Source organism: Narcine bancroftii, chromosome 12 (genome assembly GCF_036971445.1).
Source record: "Narcine bancroftii isolate sNarBan1 chromosome 12, sNarBan1.hap1, whole genome shotgun sequence".
NCBI lineage: Eukaryota > Metazoa > Chordata > Chondrichthyes > Torpediniformes > Narcinidae > Narcine > Narcine bancroftii.
The window spans coordinates 29,521,424-29,548,095 of record NC_091480.1 but is presented as its reverse complement, the minus strand read 5'-3'; the positions used below and the strand labels follow the sequence as shown (position 1 = coordinate 29,548,095).

The following is a 26,672-nucleotide window of genomic DNA, read 5'->3' as shown; positions in this document are numbered from 1 at the left end:
TAAATGAGTTCTTTAAAGAGTACAAGGCATCAAGGAGGAAATGGGGTCTATTGAGGAATATTAAGGTGGCTATTGTCCCAAGGCTTGATGGGATTTATCACAAGTTCTTGAGAGAAGCAAGAGATTGCTGAGGGCTGTTCAGGATTCTATTCTTTCTGCCACTGGTGAGCTCACACTGGAGTGCAACCAATGTTCCTTTGTTCAAGAAAGGTTTCATCCATCAAATTAAAGGTAGGTAAATGTTATATCAATAGTAGGGAAGCAATTGGATGATTCTTAGGAATAGGCTTTGGAAAAACAGAGGCTTATTATGGATCAGCAGCATTGGCTTTCTGGGGCAGGTCTTGTTTTTGAATTTTTGATTGAGGACACGTTCACTAAGGCATATAACAAAGCCCCTCGTCAAAGCTGATCAATCAAATGAAAACATTTGGATCCACAGTAACTTGCTAGATGGGATTCCAAATTAACTTGACCATAGTAGACCAAGGATGGTGCTCTTTCTCTGACTGGAGGTCTGTGACCTTTGGAATCATGCAGTCATCATAGTGTGTGTGAGAGATGGGCTCATCAGCAATTTTGTAGATCGCACAAGAATTGATGGAGTTGTGGAAAGCAAAGAAGACTGTCAAAGGCTGTAGATTTAGTCTGAGATATTGGTGAAGAAATGACAGATGGTTTAATCTGGACAAGTATAAGATGTTGCTTTAGGGAGGTTAAATCAAAGGAGAAATGCCAGAATCCTTGGTATTGATGTGGAGAGGGATCTTAGATGCAGGTCCATAATTCCATGAAAGTACCAACATGCATGGCTGAGTTGCTGAAGAAGGTGTACGTCATGTTTGCCTCCACTGGTGGGGAAATTTAGTTATAAACCAAACTTTGGTTAGGCCAGAATTGGAGAATTGTATGCAGTTCTAATCATCACAGGAAGGATGGTGAGGTTTTGGAGGAGGTGCAGAAGAGGTTCTATGGGATTATAGGGTATGGATGATATAGAGAGGTTAGAGAAACGTGGGTTCTTTGGAGAGTTGGAGGCTGAGAGGAGATATGATAAAACTATATACAAAAAAAAATGAGTGGCATGGATAGTGTTAGGTCTGCTTTGTTCATGAATGAGTGAGTCAAACACCAGACTGAGTCGAAATCAAGGTTCTTTGTTCTTTATTGCCAGATTGTAACACTTGCAACTAACAGTGTTAGTTGGAGAAGGCGCATTCTGCCGTTATCAGCAAGTGGTGTTTTTTATATACCTTAGGATACGTACTTAGTAAATTATCATACCACGACATTGTCCAATGAATAAACTGTTGCTGTCCCTCTCTGCTAGCCTCCTGCACATCAATTTGTCATCCCCACTCTTATCTTGAGAGTACAAGGTCACAACTGCATCTTGTTACGGCCCAGCACTGGGTGACTCCCTCTATATTCCTAGCTCATGATGTTTTTACCTAACAATAGTTGGTCTTTGTCCCCAGGGTTGAAAGTCAAATACTAGGCCTCATAGTTGAAAGTTTCAAGATGTGAAGCAAGTGCAACCAAGGGGAAGTGAGTGGATTCTATGTGGAAGCAGATGTGACAGTGACATTCAAGAGGCTTTTAGACAAGCACGAGTGTACAGTGATTCAGGGATAGAGATTATAATTTGTCCGCAACGACATTGTGGGCTGAAAGGCTTTTTTCTGTGCTCTTCCCTACTGTTCTATCTCATGGCACAGTAGAGGACACTGGAGGAACGCTTTATATTTACTATCAATCTTATGGTGACAGATTTGTGAGTTGTAAGTTGGTTGATAACAAAATGTTAGTGCTCTGATTTTGAAGAAAGCAGAAGACAAGTTATGGAAATATGGAATTCAAGTTTTTAATTTCAAAGCAAGCACATTTTATTTGGTGACCTTAATTAATTTTAAACATGTTGTTTTCCATTCTGTTTCAGAAAAGCAGTAATTACACCCCATTCCTAGCTGATTATAGTTTACTTATTTATCAAAAAATATATTTGTTTTTCAATTTCTTTCTAAAATAGTTTTATCGAGTTTAATATACAAATCCTACATACCAAGTCATCTAATAATAAAGGTCACATCACATACATATAGATATTAAATATATCATGTAAATCAAAAGTATTCATTATTTTTATTTAACGTTTCTTTAAGACATCAAATTCTATAAATATGGTATTTTAACAGTTTATCCCTTTCTCAAAATATATTCCAGTATAGTTTGGATAGAAAATAAATAAGACAAAATTAAACAATCCCTTTGTATACAAAAAAAGATAGATTCAGTCCTAATTAATGATATGATCCATGTTAAACTCTATTTAAACCCATGATTGACTAATTAATGTATTTCAATTTCTAATAACAAAAACTTGTCAAAATTTAAACAACAAAAAGCAGAAAATAATATTTCACCCAAAATTGAGCTTTTCTTCATACAACTAATACTTGAATGATGATGTAACCCTATTAGAGGGTCAGCTGATAGAGATAAATAAGGTTTTTTTTGGTTTGTAACATTTTAAATTTATATGCTTTGGCATAACTTTGGTGACCTGGCACTTTACTCCTGTCAATAAGATCCCCCATTTACTTCCAAAATACACAGCTCAGTGCACAACATAAAGTGCTCTGTGAATGTTAAACATGATATACAATAAACTTCTAATAAATTTAGTGCTTGTTATATTTGAACTGTTTACATCATCTGATTGTTATACATTCTTTTACAGATCGTGCAAAATTAAGTCTCTTTTTTAAAAAATCACCACCACATTTGTAATACAATGATTATCACACTGATAGAGAAAGAATGAATTATACACTGTAGACAGTTCTTGTTTATGGGCGATGATGATTCTATTCCTGGAAAAGGAAAGAAAGTAATTTTAATACTTGAATTACTCATGATTTTATCATTTTAAATAGTTATCAACATATCTAATTGCACTAACCTGTGATATTAATTATACCAGAAGGCTTGGGGTTAGGCTTTCCTCCTTTGAGACCGATTCCCAGGCTCAAAACATCATTTCTTGTATGTTTTGAAATCCAATTTTGAACTAGTGTGGTATTTTCATTATCTTTAACAGTTTGAAGGTTTATTCCAAGTAATTCTTTCAATTCTTTTGCACTGAGTTTCTGAAATTTAAAAAAAATGCTCAATTTCAAAAGAACGTTTGGATGCTGCTTGTTTTATTGTAACTCAATTAAAATAACTAAAATGTGTGGAAGATTTAGAAATTAAAGTAAATGGAAGAAAAAATAGATTTGTACCCAAAAGTTGAATTGGAACACTTTCTAGGGGGTCAGCAGCTTAACTAAATATTAGTGTGATTTTTCTATTTTAAAACAGAATCTACAGTTAAAAGTAAAATAGTCCAAATAAAATGTCGTTTGAAATAATTTTGCTCAGTTTTGACCAGTTGGGCAAAACAAATGTTTTGAACTTGCTGTGACTTTTAAGGTTGAATAGAAATGTTGAATTTTTCCATACTTCTAATTCGTTGGGATTCAGCTCCAGGAATACAGAGGAATCCATGCTGATATTCCGCGAAGACAGATTCTGCAAGTCAACAGATTTTGCACCACCTGGAAGGAAATGAAAAGAATTCTCTTAAAAAGTTCTGCAGCTCTTCTGCAATGACATTGTCCAAATGTAAAGAATATCAAGGGCTCAATAATTTTAAACATCTAACTTTAGGACATTGCCAAGTTGAATGCAAAAAAAGTTCCAATCTCAGATATCCACCTAAAACAATAATCTAATATAGCAGAGTTTGGTTAGACAATTTTTGTTAGGGGTAGGTAAGTTTTTTGGAATGACTCATAGGAGTCACATTCCCACAGGAATAATATTTTATTGAATAATATTAAGACTATAAGGCAAAATTAAAATTAAATATCTATCAAACTGAATTTATATTAATTGCTTTAGCAGTTTCTAGGAAATGTATTGCATTATCATGGAAGTCAGAAATAGACTTGGGTATGGAAAGATGTCACGCAGAACATTGCAGATGTATACCATTAGAGAAAATTTCTTATAATCTACGAGAGAAATATGTTTTTTGGAAAATTTGGTGCCTATATTTACAAAATTTATGTTTGCATGTTTATTGGCTTTCTGAAGACCTCACATCTTGGTAACGCCCAATAGATTTTATAGTACAAGTGTTTTATTTCTCTTGGCATCCTCCAGTTTTTCTTTTTTCTTCTTTTGCTAGGGGTTGGAGGGGGGGGGAAAGGTGGAATATATATATATATATATCACATGCATAATTTAAAAAAATAATTTTGATTGTCATGTTGTATCAGTGGGCTGGAACATGCCAATGACTAGTTGGTGCTTCATTCAATTCCAGACTGTCCTGTGGTTTTGGGACCTAGGTCACCTACAGCAGACCAAGGCAATGGAAAAATATAAACAAAAACTCAGCAGATCATGCAGGACCCCAGCATCTGCAGACTTTCTTGTTTAATAAGAGAAATATAACAAGAAAGTCTCTCAAAATCCTCTGGTAAGATGAGAGCAAATCCAATCATCATCCCTAGTATTGAGGAATGATTATACCTGATATCTTCATTGAGAGCATGAGATTTGCATGCCTGACACCAAACTCCCAATTATTCCATTCTGAGCTCTGTCACAGAAAATTATCAAGTTATAGAGAAGAAAAGATTACAGGTCACGCAGCATCCATTCGAGGGAAAAACAAACCCCAATGTTTTGAGCGTGGTCCTTTTGTCAAATTAGGCCCAGGCCCGAAATGTTTGTAACCCTTTACTTCCGATGGATGCTGTGTGACCTTCCGAGTTCCTCCAGCATATGTCTGTGTATTGCACATGAGCCAAGCATCTGCAGACATATTTGTTTAAAATGATTCTAGGATATCTTTGAAGATTTCCTGGAAAAACTGCTGCATCCCTCTTGGGAAATGGCTGTGAGTACTCAAAATGAAGCAGCATTCAATATGACATTGAGAACCTACAGTCTAGGCTTCAAAATCACACAAAAGCCCAACTTAAACTATGAAAGCTGAGCTCCTCAACGTCCTATCCATTAATAAATCCTATTATTTTGTTAATTGTGGGCAGTGCATTTCCAAATACCAGTAATCAGTTTGGGGAATTCAGAACAATTTCTTTATTTTAATTTACCAGTGTCAGTTACACTTACCAACGTATGCATTAATCTGGTTATAGTAGGTGCTTGAATCAACATTTTGTAACTCAATTACACCATTTACTTTGTTGTAAATTAAGTTTTTCTTTGATTGAGAGCACGAGGAAATATTCAGTGGGTCTGCATTGCTGTTGGAAAATAATGGCAAGATGGTAAAATTGACATATCTAAAAGCATTCTTCATTGTTGAATGTTTAATATGAACAGAAACAAAGATACTAAGCATTTAACTAAACTGAACAGGTCTGGCATTTGGCAGAACTGGATGGAGTCTTAGGATTCAGTATACCTTTAAGATTAGACCCATGGTTTACAAATTTAATAGAAAAGGGGTGGCCAAAATAATAAGACCAAGATTATAACTGTTCATCAGCAGTACTCTCCACCCAACCTATGTATCTTCACATCATTTATTCCCATAATCACAGAAAATTTGTCTTTATTTTAAGCTGAAATGTTTCTTCACAAGTGCTTGCAGCCATAATTTTTCTATGTACAGTAAAACCCGTGGTATCTGAAATTCAAGCAACTAGCAAACAAAATTGAGGAAAATAAATAGGTAAAAAATAAGTAAGTTTAAAATTGGTGCACCTTTCTGTCAGTTCGCTGATCCACACAATCTCAAGCAACCAGAAAATGCACATCTGGCATCTAACAATCCCCATAGGTCCTGGATACCAGGGGTCTTACTGTACATGTTATCAATCTAGAATAAGCTACAGATTGTTAACTAATTACACTGGACAATTTTTTTCGAAAGGTTTGATTCCTGAAAATAATTGGATTATGATAGACAACCTCAAAATGAACACAAAGATCATTTCAGATTTGCTGTATACATAGGAAGTCGAGAAATATTGAATGAACTTTTATTGAATTTAGCACTAAGCATATACTCGCCACAAATAGAATGTATCGCAGCTATAGTGACACTGATGAGACATTTCTGCTGTATTGAATCTTCCGGAAGACAATAAATTACACTCACTATGCTATTGCTTGAAGGACACGAGTGTCAACACGCATTCAATCTATATCAATGCAATGCACAACATCTGGATCTGTGAGCTGCTTTTATAACCGTCTGCATCTATCCTGACTAAGCATGCCCAAGCCAAAGAGAGCATTAGCATAGCACCTTCACTGAGTGCATGCCCAGGACTGTCCAAAATGGTTTGCTTTGTGGGCAATATATATATACTGGTAGACTTAGAATACAAATGGAAATCACAAAATAGGTTATATCTAAAAATAGGTACATGATAGGAAGGTTTTAAGTTTTCTTGAAACAAAATCTTCATTATCGAGTGTTATGATTACATTAAATGATTCAGTTATATTTATGTGTATAAATGTATTCTGCGCATACCATTGTGTTTTAATTAGATCAATCCTTTTTGAGGCCAGAATGTTAAATTGGGGTAAATAAAATAAATCAAAGTTAATTAATGTTATTTGTTGCTGTTGAGCAACTTTACAAATTGGGATGTAATTGTAAATTTCGAGTTCAAGGTTAGGACTAACCAACGAAAATAGACATTTCTATTAGTTTTATTCATCAGACACTTGGATATGCAAATCTAAGATACATGGGAAATTTGGACAATCTAACACAAAGTACAGGAATTTGGTTAGGAAATATGTCAAAGCACCAACCTAAGAAGGACACTTACCTGATATAAGTTGGTCTGATGGACTCTAGTTTGCTTTCGTCAAGAAGACACAACACTCTACCGCCAATAATGTTCAGGACAGATGTATCTATTATTTCTGAAGCATTTAAATATCTTGAAAGAATGGCTTTGCTCTGAACAGATTGATAAGGAGAATATTTATGGTTAGAGTTTTAAACTTGTAACAAACTCCAACATCATTTCATAATTTTGAATTTAATAATAAGATAGCAAAGGTCAACAATTTGATTTTTGATGTTGTTACAGTGATTAGTTGCAGAAATTAGATTTCTTCATTTATGATTCTTAAATCAATATCTTTTACTGTATTAGAAGAAAATGTCAACTTATCTTAGAAAACGTCGTAGCCTCTCATTCAAATTACTAATCTGTCAAACTAACCAAGGTTTGGTACTTTTGACGTTTGTAATATTCATTAACAATTTGGATGTGAATGTTGGTTGTATGATGAGTAAGGGAGCAGATGAATTTAGTGTTGTAGATAGCGAGGAAGGTATCCTTATGCTACATCAGCTGGAAAATTGGACAGAGCAAATGGAAAGTAATCCTGACAAATGTAAGGTGAACAATTTTGAGAAGGTAAACAAAAGCAGCTCATACATAAGGAAGGGTTGATGAACAGAAAGACCATGGAGTACAAGTCCATAGATTTGTGAAGGTTGATGACATGATGGAGGCATTTGGAAAGATTGCCTTCATTGGTTATGGCACTGAATACAAGAACATCACATTACACTTAATAAAATATTGGTTTGGACACATCTGGTGTATGGTGTGCCACACCATAGAAAGCAAGTGATTGTGCTGGAGAAGATGCTGAGGAGATTTGTTAAAATAATGCCTGCATTGGAGAATTCCAGATATGAGCAGAGATGGGATAGGCTGGATTTTGTTCTTTTGGAGAGGTTTATGGCCTTTAGGAGTACATAGTCATTTTTTTCTGATGGTGGGGTTGCCCAAGACAAGAGGAACGGATTCAAGATGAGAGGTCAGAGGTGGAATTATTTTCTCATACAAAGTGGGTGAAGTCAAGAAAGGGGTGGTAGAGATTCTCATAACATTTACTATCTAGACTTGAATTGTTAAGGGATCAAGAGTTGGGTCATAGTGCAGCTAAATTGGATTTTTGTAGAGAGCATTTGGACCGGTTTCTATGCTACCAGATGACTGGCAATTTTGAGCTGAATTTCCTACATTGATTAAGAAGGGCATTGAGAGCACCAACGCTAATTCTACTCAAAGTTTCTATTTTGGATTATATTTTGAATAAGGCCCAGGCAATATGAGTAGAAATTAGAAATGTACTGGAACATGCACATTTGGCTCTACTGAAATTTGGTACACCTCCCATACAGCATACTTCACCCTCTTGATGCATTATTTTCCTCCAAAGTATCTAAGCGAAAAAATGAATGTTGAAACAATAATGCAGTGTTTAGTTAATCAGCAAACTAGTTTGAATTCCATCAAGGGATTTTCAAGGCAAATAATAGATTCCCATTCCTTTGTATCCAAAATCAAATTGCTTCTTTGAACTAAGATATACTTCACATTTTGCTTATTTAAAAAAAAATATTAGTTTCCACAATGGGTACAGTACCACATCATCACTTGGGCTTTTTTGCAGTGCAGCTGAAAGGGTCTCCAGTTTGGTCACGTTCCAAGTGTTAATATCAGTAGAGTTGTACACTGAAGTAATAAATCCCAGTAATTGAATCTTCTCTTCTGGAATTCCATTTGGGTAAATCTATTTAAGAAAGATCCAGAATTATACAATTTGTTTTCTTCATTTGTACATTCTTTTTGGGGAAAAGAATGAAATGGGCAACAATGGAGTTTTATAAGAAAAAAATATTTTAGCTAGTAATTTTAAATAATTGTTATAAAAATTGTCAAGTATACCACCATTTCAAGCTGCTCTTGTAAAGCAAAGTAAATGGGTCATCCTTCCAATGTTCAAGATTAGCTACATTGCAAACAACAAAACTATTACGTGTCTTTGAGACACTGGGGATACTTTGAATAGGGGAACTACAAGGAGAGGAAGACCGGTTTTTGTTGATAATAGCAACCAGATGAAGAGTTTTACTTGTGTTTCTTCTCCTACCTTTCATGAAGTGAAAAGGATATTGGGAGAAGAGCAACATAAACAGCTGATATTGTGATAGAATTTGACATGATTTTTGTTCTCACCAGCCTTAGACTGACTGGCATGTATTAAAGCCAATCTGGCTGAATTCCTCTGACCATAAAATGGGTGGTCTATAACTTCACGTCACTATAGACCAACATAAAAATGAGGTCATTTTCTCTCATGTCCACTGCATTCTTCTTAAAAGAATATTTCTCATCGATTTCCTTTCAGATCTGTGCTGCAATATCAAAGCCTTGACTCAGGCTTATGTTCATAGTACACTGTACAGCAATTATCCGTAACACAAAGCCACGTCACCTGTGCATGCATTAAGAAACACTAATTTAAAAATGTTAATTTATTTACTATTTTCATTCAGGTTCTGTAAGGGTGAATTTTATTTCATAAATTCAATCTTCGGGTGATTCAATATATTTGTGAATGGTGCAACACTGAGGTCACCCTGTTATTAAATGCAATTGAAGTTCATGCACTAGAAATCAGAAATAAAACCAGGATGCCAAAATTGCAATGCTGGCCAGACAGCATTTGACAAGGATGCAGTTGTCTGGAAAATGGGCAGGAACTCTCTCTATTAAATGTATTTACTTCCAGTTGTGGCTATTTGCCCAGGTCATCATTCTTGTTCAAAGAGCTATTAAAATGAACGATTGTCAGGAATTAAAGCTGATTTCCATTACAGATTAAATGTACAGGTCGAGTACACCTAATCTGAAATCCAAAATTTTTTTAATCCGTGGCCCCTCAAGGTAATACGCAATAGAGTTCAGAAATCCAGATCAGAGAATGGATGTCAGTTGTGCATTATTGAGTGTAGATTTTTAAATATATGTCTACTTCAATTAATTTGTGCATATGTAAATATTTGTATTGTAATGTGAATGCATGTATCTTTAAGTCTGAGTGAATGAGTGCACTTTTTAAATGGTGTTCCAAAATCTGAAAAAAAATCCAAAACACTTCTGGTCCAATGCATTTCGGATAAAGATTACGCGACCTGTAAATACAAATCAACAGTTCTTCTCTCCCTTCTTCTATTCTGACACTTAGTACAAACATCTCAAAATCTTTGTATTTTGATGTACTTAGTTTGGATTGGTCTGAAATACCATATAAGATGACCTGGGAATTTCAACCTAAAATGTTGGTTTTGAATGATATTCTTTGAATTAGACAAACTCCCTCCACCCAGAAAAAAATCTGGGACTTCCCAATGACCATTGGATGCTGTTAAAAGCAAATCACAATATTTTAAAAACAAATGATCATTAAAAGTTTAAATTTTATTTAGATATTTTAAAATAAATTACTGTTAGCTCCTGCAACAGGCTGTTTTAAGCCTGTACAGAGCCGACGGCAGTTAGACCAGGTAGATGGACACCGCGGAGGTGCGCTGAGACTTTGGAAATATGTGCGAGATTGCATCGGAGCAAGCATGAAGATGGTGGTGATGTTGTGACTTCGTCGTAATTGGTAAGAACTTTAGACTCTTTGGATAGGACGGCCCAATTTTAAGGGAAAAATTTTAAGTTTCATCCTATACAACATCTTCTGCCATTTGGCCAGTTGCTTTGCCATCCAGAAGACATCTTGTGGTGCTCATTTCTTTGCTTTAAAAGGCTAATGATTCATTCTTGTTTTGGGTTCATACCCTTCATCATTGATAATTCCTTCCCCACTGCCCAGGGTATCTGCTTGAGCCACTGGTTACCCTTAGCAGATTTTAAAAAAATCCAAATCCCAGCATCTTCACTCTTTGCCTCCTTCAAAAGGGTTTTGGCGTGTAGAAAATACATATACAGTAAAACCCCCATTCAAGCAACTGGCAACTTCAAGCATCCAGCAAAAAAAGGGGGAAAATAAATAAATACATAATTGAAAATAAATAAAAATATAAATATAAGTTTAAAATGTACAAGTATATGTTGCCTGAAGTAAGATGTAAACCTTTGGTGAAGATGGAAGCCAATGTTCAGCTAGCAGAGTGCCTTGATCGTGCTTTGCTCATAGCAGCTATTTGAATAAAGTTGTGTGAATTAGCAATGGAGTCACCAGGAAGAAGAGTTGGTTGATGCCCCTCAGTGTTGGGGTGAGTCTCAAAGTGCCTCCTTATCTCTGCTTAGTAAGGATATTTGCCTTTATTAGTAAATTATTAAATTATTAGGTATATTAGTCAGGCTTTATCTGTCAACTTGGGGGAGGGCGGCTTAATTATGATGGCGGCACGGTTAATGTAGCGGTTAGTGCAACGCTGTCACAATGCCAGCAACTGTGGTTCAAATTTAAATTTGTAAGATGGGAATGACCTAATTAAAGTGAACTTTAGATAATTGAGTGAAACACGATAGTCTGTAGATGCTGTGATTGTAGTAAAAATACACCAAAATGCTGGAGAAACTCAGCTGGTCTTTTCAGCATCCATAAAAAAGATCTATTGCTGATGTTTGGGCCTATTCCCTTCTTTAAGGTATAAGCAAAATGAGCCAGAAGCAGGAAATCTCAGAATTCAGGCAATGCTGCTTGGAGGAGGGATCCAAACCAACAAAAGCTGTTAATTGGATATGAAAAGGGGAGAGGTAAGAATTTATCTTGTCTATGCGAAAAGGAGACAGAGAGAAGGGAGAGACAGAGCTGGGGGAAGGCAATGAGGGAAGAGGTGGGGGGGGGGGTGGGTTTTAACAAAAGCCAGAGAAATCGCTATTAATGCCATCTGGTTGGAGGGTACCCAGTTGGAAGATGAGTTGTTGTTAGTCTAGCAGTGCATGAGACTATGTACAGACATGGGATGGGGAATTGATGATACTGATTTCCTCCCTCCCCCATTCTTTGCATTAGACACTGTATTTTGTCTTTTAAACTGTTTATTCTTAATGCTGGTGTATTAGTAAGGCTTTGTAAGAGTGAGCCTCAAGCAACTGGAAATTTCTCTTACCCGGCATCTACCAATCCCCATAGGTGCCAGACACCTGGGATTTTACTGTACCTTCTGACAATTCTTACTTTTAATCCTACTGGTTGTTTACGCTTTCTCTCCTCAGACTGGCTAGTCCAGGAGAAGTTGTTGGTTTAGTCACAAAACCCCACCATTTGTCAAGAGCCAGGCAGCAGGTCGAGAAAGATCTAGGATGGCAACCAGCAGCTTTATAGGTCACATCATAACTGGATTACATGACATTGAAATTGCAAATATGTTTTAAGAAGTAATTATTTGTGATTTAGTACTCCTTTCTGGAAGAAACACCATTAGGAAGTATAAACAACATCAAATTTGCACCCAATGATTTCTTAGACTGTGTTTATTGCAAGTACTTCTATACCCAGGAATGCTGAACTATGGATATACTCCATAAATTCAGTTTATGTTGTCCCAGTTAGAATTTAAAAGCTGAGAGACAGGGAGACTGACAATTCACTTTTTCTCCCCTCTCAAGTGAAATTTTCAAGTTACTGATGCACCAATCTAATTAAAATCTATGAAAAGGCCAGGATTAAAATAGCTTCAAAACAAATGGAGGATTTGGGGGTAATTAGAATGCATTGCTAAATCATCTGCTCCTATGTAACCTGACCAGCCAAGTTCCCTTTATTATATTGCTTTGGTTGCTGAGGGTGTACTGTCCAAATAGTTTCTCCAAAAATAACCTCTTTATAATTTGAATTGTGTTGTTGATAATATTATTCAAAATGGCAAATGGCTCAGAATGAATGATTTTACAGTGCACCATAAAATAAGCAAGAAAGAGGATAAAACAGTTATGTGAAGTTCATGATTGGCGGCGAATCTATTTTAACGTTTTCCTCTTTCAGGAACAATAAAACGGTATTGAGGGTGAACGTATACCATTAAGGGTATATATCGTTTTCAAACTTGCAAAGCATATTTTTAAACCATGCATCTCACCTGATTCAATTTTTGCTTTAAAACTTGAAGTTGTTCTTTCGAGAAGGCATGCCCTCCCAGCTGAAACAGGTAATCCTTCAGTATATTATTATTCAGACAACTCTCTAACTCTGATACTTCATATTGTGCAGGTAGCACTGCATCAAATGTCATAGATGCTGTAATTTCACCGACTGTACATCCTGCAAATACAGTTATATGGATATTCATTTTGAGAAACAAATTTATTTCAACATTCTTGAGTTTCTCTCTTATATCCCTTCTGAATCTTGACCACGAGACTCGCCTTCTGCTCCCTCAGGTGCTAACCACTCAACTTCCCTCATGTCACCAATGTTGATTTTCTATTAAGCAATTTTCTCCACAGGTACTGCCCCACTATGGCCAGCACGGTTAGCGTAGCTGTTCAAGTGCCAGTGACTGGGGTTTAAATCCTGCACTGGCTGCAAGGATTTTGTACATTTTCCCTCTGATTGCATGACCTTCCTCTGGGTGCTCTGGTTTCCTTCCATCATTCAAAATGTAACGGGGGTTGTAGGTCAATTGGGTGAAATTGGAAGACGGGCTCGTGGGCCGAAAAAGCCTATTACCATGTTGTAGGTCTGAGTTAAAAAAAACATTTTTGGATATTTTGACATAAATAATAAATCCCATAGGGTTAGGGTTTCTCTTTGACCACGCAGCCATAAAATCTTTCCAATATTGATCTCAAATATCATTCTTTCATATGTGAAGTGAGATTGTAATGAGATGACGACAGTTTCATTGGCTGAGAGCATCTGTTTAAGGAACTTTTATTGGAGAATACCTCAAATTTCCTCCTAAAAAGATGCAATTTATAGAATATCTTCCTGTTTAAAGCACTCTTTAAATTACCGCATAGAATCAGAATCTATGGAATAAGTGAAGGAGGTGCAAGTTTCACATGACTAGAATGTTAAACAATCAAACTTCCAGGAATATAGCCAACCAAATTTGCAGACTTGCAAAAGAAAAACCACGTACCTGTTGTTCGTTTCGATCGTCTAGCCATGACAGCCACTTTCTGAAGCAAATCTCGCTTCCTTTCAATTTGAAACACTGATTGGCTCCTCACGTATGGTCTCAGACCATCTAAAACAACAGCCTGCAGGCAGAAAAATATCACTTACAAATCATCAAAAGTTTTTAAAATAAGATTGTAAATGCAAGTTAAAGCTTGTACTTCTCAGAGCTCAAAGCAGATTAATCATGTTCATATGTATGAGTTGCAATTTTATACTTTTCCACATTAAATAGGTATTTCAAAATTAACAAACCAAATGGGATCAATTTCCTTTTAGGCCATTTAATTCTCTAGTTTTTCTTGCTTTAAAAGTGCAAGTAATCTTGAAGTGCAGTGGAAACCATGTTGAAGCCTGAAAGTAAGGTTTGAGCACGAGTAGTGTCAAACCTCCATGATTTTCTGTCCACACCATCATGGATATGTGCTGTGTTCTGCCCAAGGAACAAGCATGACCTTCTATTACTGTTTAAAATCCTGTGTTTTCTTAGCTTGTGCTAGAACTAAACTACAAATAGTCATTTGCACTTTTTTGAAAAAACACTGAAAACATTAAAGAAAGAAAAGGCTAAAAAATAGAGGATTCTGAAAAACCATTGGCTTGCATTCATGAATATTCTTAACATTTAATTTCAGGGAAGGGATTGTCTCATGTGTCATGATGTGTACAACAAGGTGATGCAACTCGAAAATGTGACAATGAAATCAGAAAGACTCAAGTGGCCAGTGGCTACTGAAAGTTCGGAGACATTGATCAAGTAATATATTTTACCTCAACCGTTAAATCCAATTTGCAAAACACTTTTAATTAAAAAGCCATGAAACGATTGACTTGTGGGTCTTGTAGTAAAGGACAGACAAGAAAAGAAATTCCCACTTTACAAATCAACTAAGTGTAACACCAGAAGCCAGACATTAACATGCAAGGGCTTAGCACATTTGTGAGAGATTTTAATATAACAAACATTTAAGGCTTTATAATAATTTTGTACCCTGTTGACTTTATTCCATGTACTTCTGTTCACAGCAAACACAAGTGTCCCCAAATTTTCTAATGTGGATGTATTCCATGTGGAGGGATTACTGATGAGAAATCAAAATAATTATTGTACAGTTATGATGAATCCTACTCCACCAGTATATTTTTAAATTTAATGTTCATGTACCAGTAGTTCAACTATTTGAAAGTTTAAAAACTGGACTGTATGAAATTTGGCTATCAGGTACAATCAATTTAGTGCATATTATGAAAATCTTCAAACTTATCCTACAGCTTCTGTAACGATAGTCTTTAAACATCTGTTCAGTTGTATAAAACAAAGAAAACATGATCAGACAATTCCTGTTTAACATAAAAACTTTGAATCATTGGTAGGTCTTTTCGTAATATTAAACCAGAGGCTGGAAGTTAATTGACAGCCTCTGACAATAAAATTCCTTTTGAAAGAAGTGGTAATTTTCAAACTCACCCATAGATGTGTGTTCCATTGTTAAGCAGGGTATTAATTCCATTTTGCTGAGCTGCTGTATATTCAGCACAATTTTTCAAAGGCTCTAATATAGAAACATCAGCTTTTGTGATGTCTCCATCATATTCGCAGACTAAATTCTTTAGTATCTTCACATCATTTCTTGATAGACCTTCATCAGAAATATTCTGAAAGGACAAATTTAAAATAATATGCAAGAATTTTCTTTTAATCTCCATTCAACTTGTTTCCTTGTCAATAAGTCTTTGAGCTGTGCCCTCCACATTAAAGAAACTGATCATTGGACCACCTGCCCCTACTCAACTTCTTCCCAGTTCTCTTCATCCATCCCAGTTAGCTTATTCCTTCCTTGACAAGATTTTTTTTAAAAATAAAGCGTCTCTTTACATCCACCAATACTATTCACCTGGTGTTATTTCATTTTGGATCCTTTGAAATCCTAGTTACTAGCAGTTAGTGCAACACCTTGACAATGCCAGTGATCAAGACTGGACTGGGGTTTGAGTCCCATGTTGTCTGCAAGGAGTTTGTACATGATCCCTGTTTCTGCGAAGGTTTTTTTCCGGGACTCCAATTTCCTCTCACCCTTCAAAATGTACCAGGGGTGTAAGTAAATTGGGTGGCAGGACTCGTGGGTGGAAAAGGCCTGTTACCATCTAAATTTTAAAAGTGAAAACTTCTCTGCCGATGCTGATGCCAAACATTCAATAATGCGGTCAATTTGAAAATGCTTTAAGGCTCTGCAGTGAAAATGTTAACTTGTTTTTCCACATCACAGCTATATATGGCCAAATAGAAAAGAACATTTGCAATCTTTTTGGACATGCAGAACTATGTGGGGCATCTTTATCACTATAATACATGCAAATGATTGAGTTTCTACAAGCCATTTTAATATATGGTGTACTTTTTTGCAATAATTAACCAAGACATACAACATTTAAATTTCAAAGTACATGTTTTGTTCTGGTAAAAGAACATTGTCAATTCCTGTAACATTAATTTCTGAAATAAACCTATGTCTCCTGATTGAAAACATCACTTTTGATCAAGGGGTTGTAATTATTAATTAGGAGGATTTCCTAGAGGAAGACAGTAAATGTGCGCTCATATCTCACTACAGGCAGGGAAGCATGACATGACCTGTACCTTATTGCATCTTAACAAAATATACTTTATGCCTTTTTCCAAATAAACACATAATAATGGTATCATCAACATCATAAATAAGTAGTATTGACATTGCAAGTGGAAGATGAAACTATAAAGTAGAAAGCTTCATGCATCATTAATATTGGTCAGAACTATACACTTAAAAACTATTCTCAACAATCAAGTGTTATACTTTATGATTAGTAACTGAAAAATAGTTCACACCTATAATCTATACAGTAAAAAAGGTGCAAACTGATAAAAGTAATAACCTCTTTAAAGTTACATTATGAAATTGTCAAGAATGGGTATGAAGTCAGAAAATTAGAACCACTGTCTTTATTTTATTAAATTCAACTTACTAAACTGTAAGAATGTGCACTCACCAAGCATAGTTTAGCATTTTTTAGCAGATTCTTTCTCACTTGCGATTCTTGTTCTCTGACATTCCCTACAACACCGAAGAAGCTTGTACAGTTTTCTGATGGGAATGCTTCAGGGCTAAAATGTTAAACAGACTAGAATAAACCAAATATTATTTGAACGATGATATACTTTTATTTTTATGCTTAAGGACAAAACTGACCAAGTTGAGGCAATGACTTTGACAATTTAAATCTTTGAACAATTACAGTATTTGAATGATGATGATATTAACCTGACTGTTTTTTAATTTCTGGTTTGAAGTATTTTGATTTCAGCTCATGTAACAATATTTTTATATACCACTTTTAACAAGGGTTATTGGGTGATTAGAGGACCAACAAAGATTAAAGAAAGCTAGGCTGGGGATACAGCAATTGAACCAGAGAATGAGAATTCGATATAGGATGCATTTGGGCATTTACAGCAAATGCAGTTTGCAGCCACAGGACATGTGAGTAAAATGCATTTTTGAATGAGACCAGCATCTTATTTTAGGAATATATATTGTACTGTGCTCTGAAGAAGGGCTGCTGACCAAGAGAGCGATTGCAACAGTTGTGTTTTGAGGTAAGACAATAAATAACTAATCCTTGTAAGAACAATACATAGATATGCATTGTATTGAAAAGAGCAGGTTAATCATCATATTTACACAGTGCTGGAAATCTTACGTGTAGAATATCAAGACATCTGCAGGAAGGTCAGAAATTTTTCTTGGTGTTCCACTGGCATTCAATTTTCTAAAAATGCAGATCAGCTGAGGAAACAAATTTTTATTTGTTAAATTTCATAATTTACAAGCTGAGGCTTTTTTAAAACTGCATGATATCAATCATTTTTCAGTTAAAGTTTAAACGTGGTTGGAATTTATCCTGGAAAATCTTAACTATTTGCTTCACTGAATTAAAAATTTAATTTCCAGTTGATGAATATTCATTCAAAAAATGTTCACTTTAAGTTTCACGCACAAATGGGCTTGAGAACAAATACTCTTTTATTTCCTCATGAAATCAGAATCCTTTGTAATGTTAACATATTTTAGTCTTCCTTCTCCAAATCTTGTACAAATTGATTGTAATTATTACAACATTAACTTTCATACCATCTCAATTCTTTCAATTTATCCCCCACCTTTTGAAGGACATGTGACCGTCACACTCAAATGTCGTCAATCAGTAAAGGGTCTATTTTACGAATATAGATAGAGATATTTTACTATAATAGATATAAATTATAGTATTTGGAAAACATCTCTGTTAATACTTTGGGAATTGAATATCAGAATTAAAACAAAAATGGTCACTTAAGAAAATTAGTTTTCAAATATATTCAACAGAAATTGGAATTTATTACTTACATTTAAAAAAGCTCTAATGAATAGTAAGTGGTGCACTGGTCATAACTTTCAAAAAATCAATTCGTTTCAGAATCACAGAATTACTCTGACAGATTGGAAGGTAGCAAATATAATCATACTTTTTTTTAAAAAAAGGTCTGGACTTGCTGTTGGTAAAATGCTATTATTAAGGAAGCAGGAAATTCTGAAAATAGTAATAGGACTTGGAAGTCAACATGGCTTGACGAAAGACAACCTTTGCATTTTTAAGGCTATAACCTGCAGGGGCAAGGTAGTTGATATGGAGAAATTAGACTTTCGGGTCCATTGAAGGGATTTTAAATAAAACATGATATTGGGGATAACAGACTTGGGCATGAAACAGAAAGTAACAATAAATGGCTCACAGTTGGATCGGAAGGTTGTGACTACTGGGGGATTGAAAAGTTTGGTGCTATGTTTGTTTACAATCTTTGTTACTGATTATGATGAGAGACTCTGGTATAATATAACACGTACTCTGAGAAGAATGCAGAGAGACCTTGGAGGCGGGGGTGGGGACAATGGACGGATTAACTTGAGAGGGCAAAGACATAGCAGATAAATGTGAAGTCATTCAATTTGGCAGAAAAATATAAAGTGGTTAGTGTTCAGAGGGAACTTGTTGTATATGAACCACTGAAAATTAACATGAAAGTATATCAAGCAGTTAGACAAAAGTACAGGGCCACTATTGCAAGAGAATTAGTGAATAAAAGTAGAGACCTACTGCTCTAATTATATAAGGCTATTCTGAAACTCTACCTGAAATAGATTTAGTCTTACAACCTAAAGGATAGACTTGTGGTACTCGAAATAAAACAAGAAGTTCACAAATTGAGCTTTGGAATTGGGATGATTGCCCTACCCTATTTGAAAAATTCAGAAAAAAGGCTTTAATCTGCAGAGGATGAAGTGTTCAATGTATCAGTTTGATGAACAAAATATTTTTACATGTCTTTTCATTGCTCATGTAGGTTTGCCACTGTATTTCTAAAGAGCCCAAACCAAAGTTCATCACAAACCTGGACTGATAGCGCCATGAATCATAACTCATAAATCAAGTTATACGGGTGAACAAATAGTTTAACTTGTGAATTAGTTTACCTGATCGCTGCTCAGTGAAACATTATCCTTGATGGCTTCAACATACTTTTCGAATTGGTCCTGGCTCATATTGTTTCCTGCTGCACAACTAAAACCTTGCAGAACAAAGGGCGATGCACTGTAACACAGATTAAAATGGTTAATCTAACTTTTCAAGTATTCAGAATGCATGCACACATTTTTGAGTGTTTTTTGAATTAAACAATTCATGTATTTGTTATTAATAAAGTTGCTGATTCCATCCACTGCTATTTTCATTATTCATCAAGTTGTACTAATGATTCAAAACTATTTAAACTGAACAAATATATCCATCTCCAGGTGTAAAGTACAACTTTTAAGTGAGTGCTACTGACTGAATTTCAGCAGTAGACCAAACAGGCTTTATTTGGCAATATTATTCACTTGCTTTCAAATTTCTCTCTCGCTGTTTTAGCTGAGGCCTCTTAACCATATTCCTTGAGAATATTTACTTGAATTAAAAGGTAAACATAATACTTACTCATTGAAGTTTAAGGTAGAATTTCTTATCACAGTCCCAAAAAAGACAGCAGCCTAAAAAATAAATACAATCTTGAATGCAGACTGTTTTCAGGAATTTTCACTCTGCAGTAGTCACTATTCATATATTTGCTGACGTCGATGGCCAGTTAAGGTCCAATAAATTACTCAATTGGAAAGCACTGCCATTTGGTGTTCACACAAAAATTTATAATTTTATTGGCACACACAAGAGGAATATTTATTTTTTAAAAACTTTTTAGTAGTCACTGGTTTCTTTTAGGCAGAAATCCTATTTTGGGCTATTTTGAAGTTCATTGTTTGAATCATAGGGGCCTGGTTGCTCTCAGTCTGACCTGAGTTTTTTAATTCGCTGCCATTTTAAAAGTTTTTAAATAAAAAAAAGTTTAGATTACAAAATTTGATAGATGCACAAGAACATTTAACAAATGTGAGGTATCTGATCAAATACTAGAAAATGATTCAAAGCATCCTGGTAAAGTATCCGTGGCCATTGCACTCCAACTAATTGTCCGGACACTGCGTTAAACAGTGGAGTATAGCCATAACCAGCAATGACCTGTTGCAGCAGACAAGAAACTTTTTGAGAGGTGTCATATAAAAGGATCAATTGTCTGTGTTAACAGGGCCACGATGCAAGGAAGCTATATGAAGATAAGCCAAGTAATTTTAATTGGAGTTTCAATTTTCTTGATAGATCCATTGGTTAGCAATCGCTGATCTTTAAAAATATTAGATTACAATATTAATAAAAATGAATGAAATGTGAAGAAAATGATACTTTGTCTTTAACACTAGCAACACTCAAGATACTTTATGATAAGTATTTACTTTATTGATAAGTATTTTTACAAACATATGCCCTCTAGATCCTTTGCCACTGTGCTTACAAGGACTGTTTCTGCCTGTTTTATCTGAAGCTGTCAAAATTTTGTTCATGACTATCAAATCCATCAGCCCCCTCTGTTACAAGATCAACAACCTCAGGCTCTATCTGCATTACTGCAGTTCCTGATCCTCTACAACCATTGTAGCAAGTCTTTTTCTCCAACCTGGCTCGGGAACTCTCATATTACCGATAGACGGAATGAAATAGTGTTACCTAATAGTAGCCTAAACAGAGTTTTTAAAAAGATTCAAACCAATTTCCTTTCTTTTAAACTCTACTTGTATTAATGAAATCTAGCATTACTGTGGATTTTGTTCACAACCGCCCCAACTACCTTCAAAAGGTGTGCATATTTTAGTAGGTCCCTCTGTTCCTGCACACCCTATAGAACTGTACCATTTAGTCCACCTTCCAACTATTTTTCTTGTCAAAATATATCCCCACATTTTTCTGCATTAAATGTCATCTTCTGTTCCATAAGTGTATGCACTCGAAGTCCATGACGATCCTCTTCATTGTTTACCTTGCACACATGATTAAGCAGCAGTGGTTTAAGCTCCATTGTTTTCCTTCCACGTCATAAAAGTGGCAATATACCACAATTTGCCTTCTGTCCTGAAGCAAATTTCTTATTCATGTTCCCTTAGTCTTTTTTTAATCCAAGGGCTTCAATTTTTCTCACCAGCCTTATTTGTGACACGGTTAAACATCAGAATATCCGTGACATCTAACATGCATTGATCATCTACAGCAACCTTAAGTTAACTCACCAAGCAGGTCCTTCTCTACTAATTTTTGTGGTCAAACAATTCACCAACTTACTTGAGAGGGGTTCCATTGCTTTTCATTCACAAGATGAAGATTTATCTCTTCAGAAATCAATTGAGGCAAAGGGATTTTTGAAGCAAGGTTAGCTGGAATTCTCTGTATAAATATTTTGGGATCATTTGAAGATTGAATAACCTAAAGAAGAATCAAATAGATTAAAACTTTTAGGAAGTACGAAACATAACATGATTTTTCAAGTGCAAAAATCTGCAAATAACAGAAAGCTGAAATAAAAACAGAAAATAGAAATACTTTCTGCATCTGTGGAGACGAAGCAGTTAATATTTCATGTCAATTATGAAGTTCAGATGAACCATCATTAACCAAAACATTAATTGTTCTCTCTCTCTTTGCAGGTGATGTATAATATGCTGTTTTGCACCAGTGTTTCTATTTTTATTTCACTATTTTCAAACGGATATTTGATATTTTTCTGTAGCCCAAATGGACTACTATCCAAGCAACCCCTCTTGCCCAAAATAATTAAACTTGTGAATTTTCTGGAATCTTAAGGCACCAACCTTGCAACAGTATGGTCAAATTAAAATTTGATAAAGTTTAACAATAAATTATTAATTTTTCAAGTTTAACCCTGCAGAAATAATCCATAGTGCCACTTAGATCTTTAAGGCGATACTAATCTACATCAGTATTTGGTAATTTTATCCTTTGGCCCTCTTCCTCAGTTAGATTTTTCATTTATCCATTGTGTGCCAAATTTGCAAATGTAGTAAAGTTTTCTTGTGAATACATCAGATTTGTCTTTACTAGTGACCATATTTGCTAAATTTGGGCCATCTCAAACATAATTTATTTTTGAAATTAATAACTGAGACAGTTAATAAAACAGTTAAAACCAAAATTCCCAAGTTAAATGTCCCAATCAGGTGATAACCCTCCAAATTATTTTCTTTCATTTACTCACATGATATGGACATTACTAGCAAGGCCAGTATTTATTGACCAACTTCGATCTCTTCAATTCAACTTCAAATGTAGTTGTAATAGACTTAAGAAATGTTTTTGAATATATAAATATAAGTGCCTCTGGACTGACATTCAAAAGCTGTATGATGTCATACAATGTAAAATTCTTATTGCCCATGCTAACCAACTTTATATATTACAAACCTTTTCAACAACAAGTTGTTTGGAAGGTTCTGAAGCAAGTAATATATTTTCTGCAAAGGCTTCATTACTAATCACACTGTTGATCATATTGCTACCAATGCTCTTCACTGTGTCACTTGGAAGACCAGATACTAAGGTTCCCATTTTCAATAGGTTGCTGGCATTGTTAAACTAAAAAAGAAAATTGAAAACATGGTTAGATGCAAAATTTATAAATTCTATTATTATGGCTTTTAGACCTTGAGGCCAGTGGTCCATTTCCTAATTAGAAACTTGAATAAGGTTGTTTCTCGTGTCATTAAAAGTATTCTGCAATTTGAAAGAGTTCTTTCCTCAATTATCAGCACCAATCTTATTTCAATGAGGTTCAATGGTTGTCAATATTTTAAGATGGAGATGAAGTTGATGTATCCTTGAGACTTGGCAAAGGGAGTTAGTTTACCATGCCTCAAAATGAAACCATGCTCTGAGGTGTAAGAAACATTGAGTGGACTACTGGATGGCTCGTGCTTGCCCTGCCACTCAATCAGATCATTAGCTAATCCTTTACCTCAGTGTAAGATTCCTATTCTGGCCCCAAATCTGCACAGCTACAGACTTCCACAGTCCTCATAGGTGGAGCATTATAAATTCTTACTACATTTTGTGTGAAGAAATAGCTTTTGCTTTGATTCTGACTAGTCAGCTCTTAATTTGAATCTGTGAACCCTGGGAAAATATCACCCATGCATTTTGCCTGTCAAGCCCCATTAGATTTTATTTTCCTTCAAATAAGATTTCAGATTTATTGACAGAGTACATACATGACATCACATACCACCCTGAGATTTCCTTTTCCAGCAGATGCAGCAGAATTACCACTAATTGATAATGCAAAATAAAACTGCCCACAGCGTAACCATGTCAACAACTAAACAGATAACAGATGTAAACAAACTGACTGTGCAATAGAGAGAACAAAAAGAAAATCAATAGAGTGCACAACAGTTCTTAAATGAGTCTATGACTGAGTTTGTTGTTGAAGAGTCTGATGGTGAGAGGTAGTAGCTGTCCTTAAACCTGGTGGTGCACCTTTACCTCTTTCTTGAAGGCAACAGCAAGAACTGAGCGTGTGCTGGGTGGTGAGGGTCTTTGATGATTGCTGCTGCTCTCCAATGGCAGCGTTCCCTGTAGATGAACTCAATAGTGGGGAGGGTTTTGCCTGTGATGTCCTGGGCTATGTCCACTACCTTTTGGAGAACTTTATGCTTAGGGATATTGGTTTTCCCATACCAGACCATGATGTAACCAGTCAACACACCTTTCTTCCACACCTTTGTAGAAATTTTCCAAGGTTTCTGGTATCATACCAAACCTCCGCAAACACCTGAGGAAGTAGAGGCGCTGACGTGCTTTCTTCACAATGCCTTTGGTGTGTTGGGTCCAGGAAAGATCCTCAGAGATAGTGACTTGCAAGAACTTAAATTTGCTCACCCTCTCCACCTCTGATCATTGGATTTTATACCTCTATCTTTCCTTTCCTGAAGTCAACAACCAGCTCCTTAGTTTAGGTGACAATGAGTACAAAGTTGTTGTTGCACTATTCAACCAAGTTTTCAGTCTTCATCCTGTATGCAGACTCATCCTCTTTCTTTATACAGCCCACCACTGTGGTATCGTCGGCAAATTTGTAGGTGGTGTTATTGTCACACTGAGCCACACAGTCGTAGGTATAAAGTGAGTAGAGCAGGGGGCTAAGAACACAGCCCTGTGGTACTCCAGTACTGATGGAGATTGTGGAGGGGATGTTCTTACTAATCCTCACTGATTGTGGTCTGGAGGTGAAGAAATCCATGATCCAATTACACAGTGGGGTATCAAGAGTTTGCTAATCATTTTTGAGGGGATGATGGTGTTAAATAACATCACTGCTAATTCATTTACTTTATAGAATATAGTTCCACTCTGGTTAATCTTTCCTCTAGCCCTGATATCAATCAAATTACTCTGCATTGGGCTCCCTCAATTCTCCATTCAGGAGGTGGAATTACTCAGTTCTTGATTTTTTATTTCCAGGGGTTACTAACCATGTGAATTCAACAGCCACCAGCCAAGAATTCCTCCACATAGAACAGATGCGGCAGAGACAGACACACAAATAAAATGTGGCTTCCCCTCCACCACCAGCAACTCAGCCCTCACCTGCATCTCCTCTATTTCCCACTCATCTGTCCAGGCCCCCTCTGCCACCAGATGCAATAAACATAGGATCCCCCTCATCCTCACCTACCACCCTCCACATCCAATGCATCATCTGCCAGAATTTCCGGCACTTACTACAGAATCCCATCACCAGACACATTTTTCCTTCTTCTCCACTCTCGGCTTTCTGCAGGGACTGCTCCCTCATTCCCTTGTGCACTCATCCCTCCCTACCTAACACTCCTCCCCTCCCACCCCCCCACCCCCCTCCGGCACTTTCCCCTGTGGTTGCAGGAGGTACAACACTTGCGCCTCCACCTCCTCCCTCACCACAGTCCGGGGCCCCAAACGGAGCAACACTTCACCTGTATATCTGCAGCAATTATTCACTTGCATCTGGTGCTCCCTTTGTGGCGTTTTCTCCATCGGAAAGACCGGTCACAGATTGGGGGATCTCTTCGCTGAGCACCTCCTCTCTGTCTGCAACCACAGTGACCTCCCTGTAGCCAACCATTTCAATTCTGAGTCACTTCCAGACCCACATGACTGTACGTTGCTTTTTGCATTATCCCACCTGACCACCCGCAGATTGGAGGAAAAACACTATATCTTCCGTCTGGGCACTCTCCAGCCAAATGGCATTAACATGAACTTCTCTGCTTTCTGTTAATTTGCTGGCCTTATCTTTTCTTTCTCCACCTTCCCCCTTACCCAACCAGCCATCCCTCTTCCCCCTCATTGCTGCTGTCCCCTCCCTCCCCTCATCCACCTTTCATCTCCTGCCTTTGCTATTCCCTCCACCACCCCCCCCCCCATGTTCAGATGCCTGCCAGCAATCTCTTATACCGTGATGAAGGGCTCAAGCCCAAAACGTTGGTTATGTATTTCTACCTATAAAGGACACTGTTTAACCTGCTGAGCTTCTCCAGCATCTTGTATTTTTACTATTTCTGATGTGTATATTCACTCTAAAAATTACAAAACCAATGACTGCTGTGTTGCATGATGGTTGGCATTACTACAACATTTCAAATGGCCTCCATGCTCATGTGCATCCAATGCAAAGTGAACTGGAATTTCCTGAATGCTGATCACATTCGGCAGTGGCTTTTAGATTGAAGAAACAACATAGTGCATGAAAAGATCATGTTTCCTACACCCTTGCACACCATTTAATAAATGGAAATATGCCATCAGTTACATTATGTCCATTTAGCACTTTAGATTCATTTACATCTTACCTGGAAGTTGCCAGAGTTCAACTTTGCAACCAATGCATTAACTTTGCCAGGAGTCCATCCTTTGGCCATACCCAGGCTGCTTAAGGCTCTGACAACATCATTATTGTTAAGAGTATTGATCTGTGTGATTGAGAGTCCAACAGCTGATTGTCCCAGGTTAATAAGTGTATCAGATGAGAAATTGTCAATTTTACTCACGAGAGCAACTGCAAGCTGTGGGTAAAAGTAATACAACCATTATTAAGCTTTTTGATAAATGTTTATATTTGAGATCTTGTCAAATAATGTTGCTATAATTTGAAATTTAGGTAGCTTAAAAGCTTAGTTTAGGGGATATTTTGTGAA

General features: G+C 36.2%; 1 protein-coding gene across 1 annotated transcript in view; it reads right to left on the bottom strand.

Annotated features, from left to right (window-relative positions):
* Nucleotides 1–1,839: 1,839 nt before the first annotated feature.
* LOC138746975 (uncharacterized) overlaps nucleotides 1,840–26,672 on the bottom strand; it is a 199,015-nt gene continuing 174,182 nt past the window's right edge. The window contains exons 159-175 of the mRNA XM_069905734.1: nucleotides 26,328–26,540; nucleotides 22,906–23,076; nucleotides 21,769–21,909; nucleotides 20,038–20,090; nucleotides 19,536–19,653; nucleotides 17,725–17,810; nucleotides 17,014–17,128; nucleotides 15,455–15,642; nucleotides 14,978–15,068; nucleotides 13,949–14,069; nucleotides 12,944–13,125; nucleotides 8,488–8,634; nucleotides 6,867–7,000; nucleotides 5,188–5,321; nucleotides 3,505–3,599; nucleotides 2,963–3,149; nucleotides 1,840–2,873 (exon numbers count right to left, since the gene is read on the bottom strand). Coding sequence (XP_069761835.1) covers nucleotides 2,773–2,873; nucleotides 2,963–3,149; nucleotides 3,505–3,599; nucleotides 5,188–5,321; nucleotides 6,867–7,000; nucleotides 8,488–8,634; nucleotides 12,944–13,125; nucleotides 13,949–14,069; nucleotides 14,978–15,068; nucleotides 15,455–15,642; nucleotides 17,014–17,128; nucleotides 17,725–17,810; nucleotides 19,536–19,653; nucleotides 20,038–20,090; nucleotides 21,769–21,909; nucleotides 22,906–23,076; nucleotides 26,328–26,540 — 2,277 coding nt within the window. The 3' untranslated portion in view covers nucleotides 1,840–2,772. The remainder of the gene's footprint in view (nucleotides 2,874–2,962; nucleotides 3,150–3,504; nucleotides 3,600–5,187; nucleotides 5,322–6,866; nucleotides 7,001–8,487; nucleotides 8,635–12,943; nucleotides 13,126–13,948; nucleotides 14,070–14,977; nucleotides 15,069–15,454; nucleotides 15,643–17,013; nucleotides 17,129–17,724; nucleotides 17,811–19,535; nucleotides 19,654–20,037; nucleotides 20,091–21,768; nucleotides 21,910–22,905; nucleotides 23,077–26,327; nucleotides 26,541–26,672) is intronic.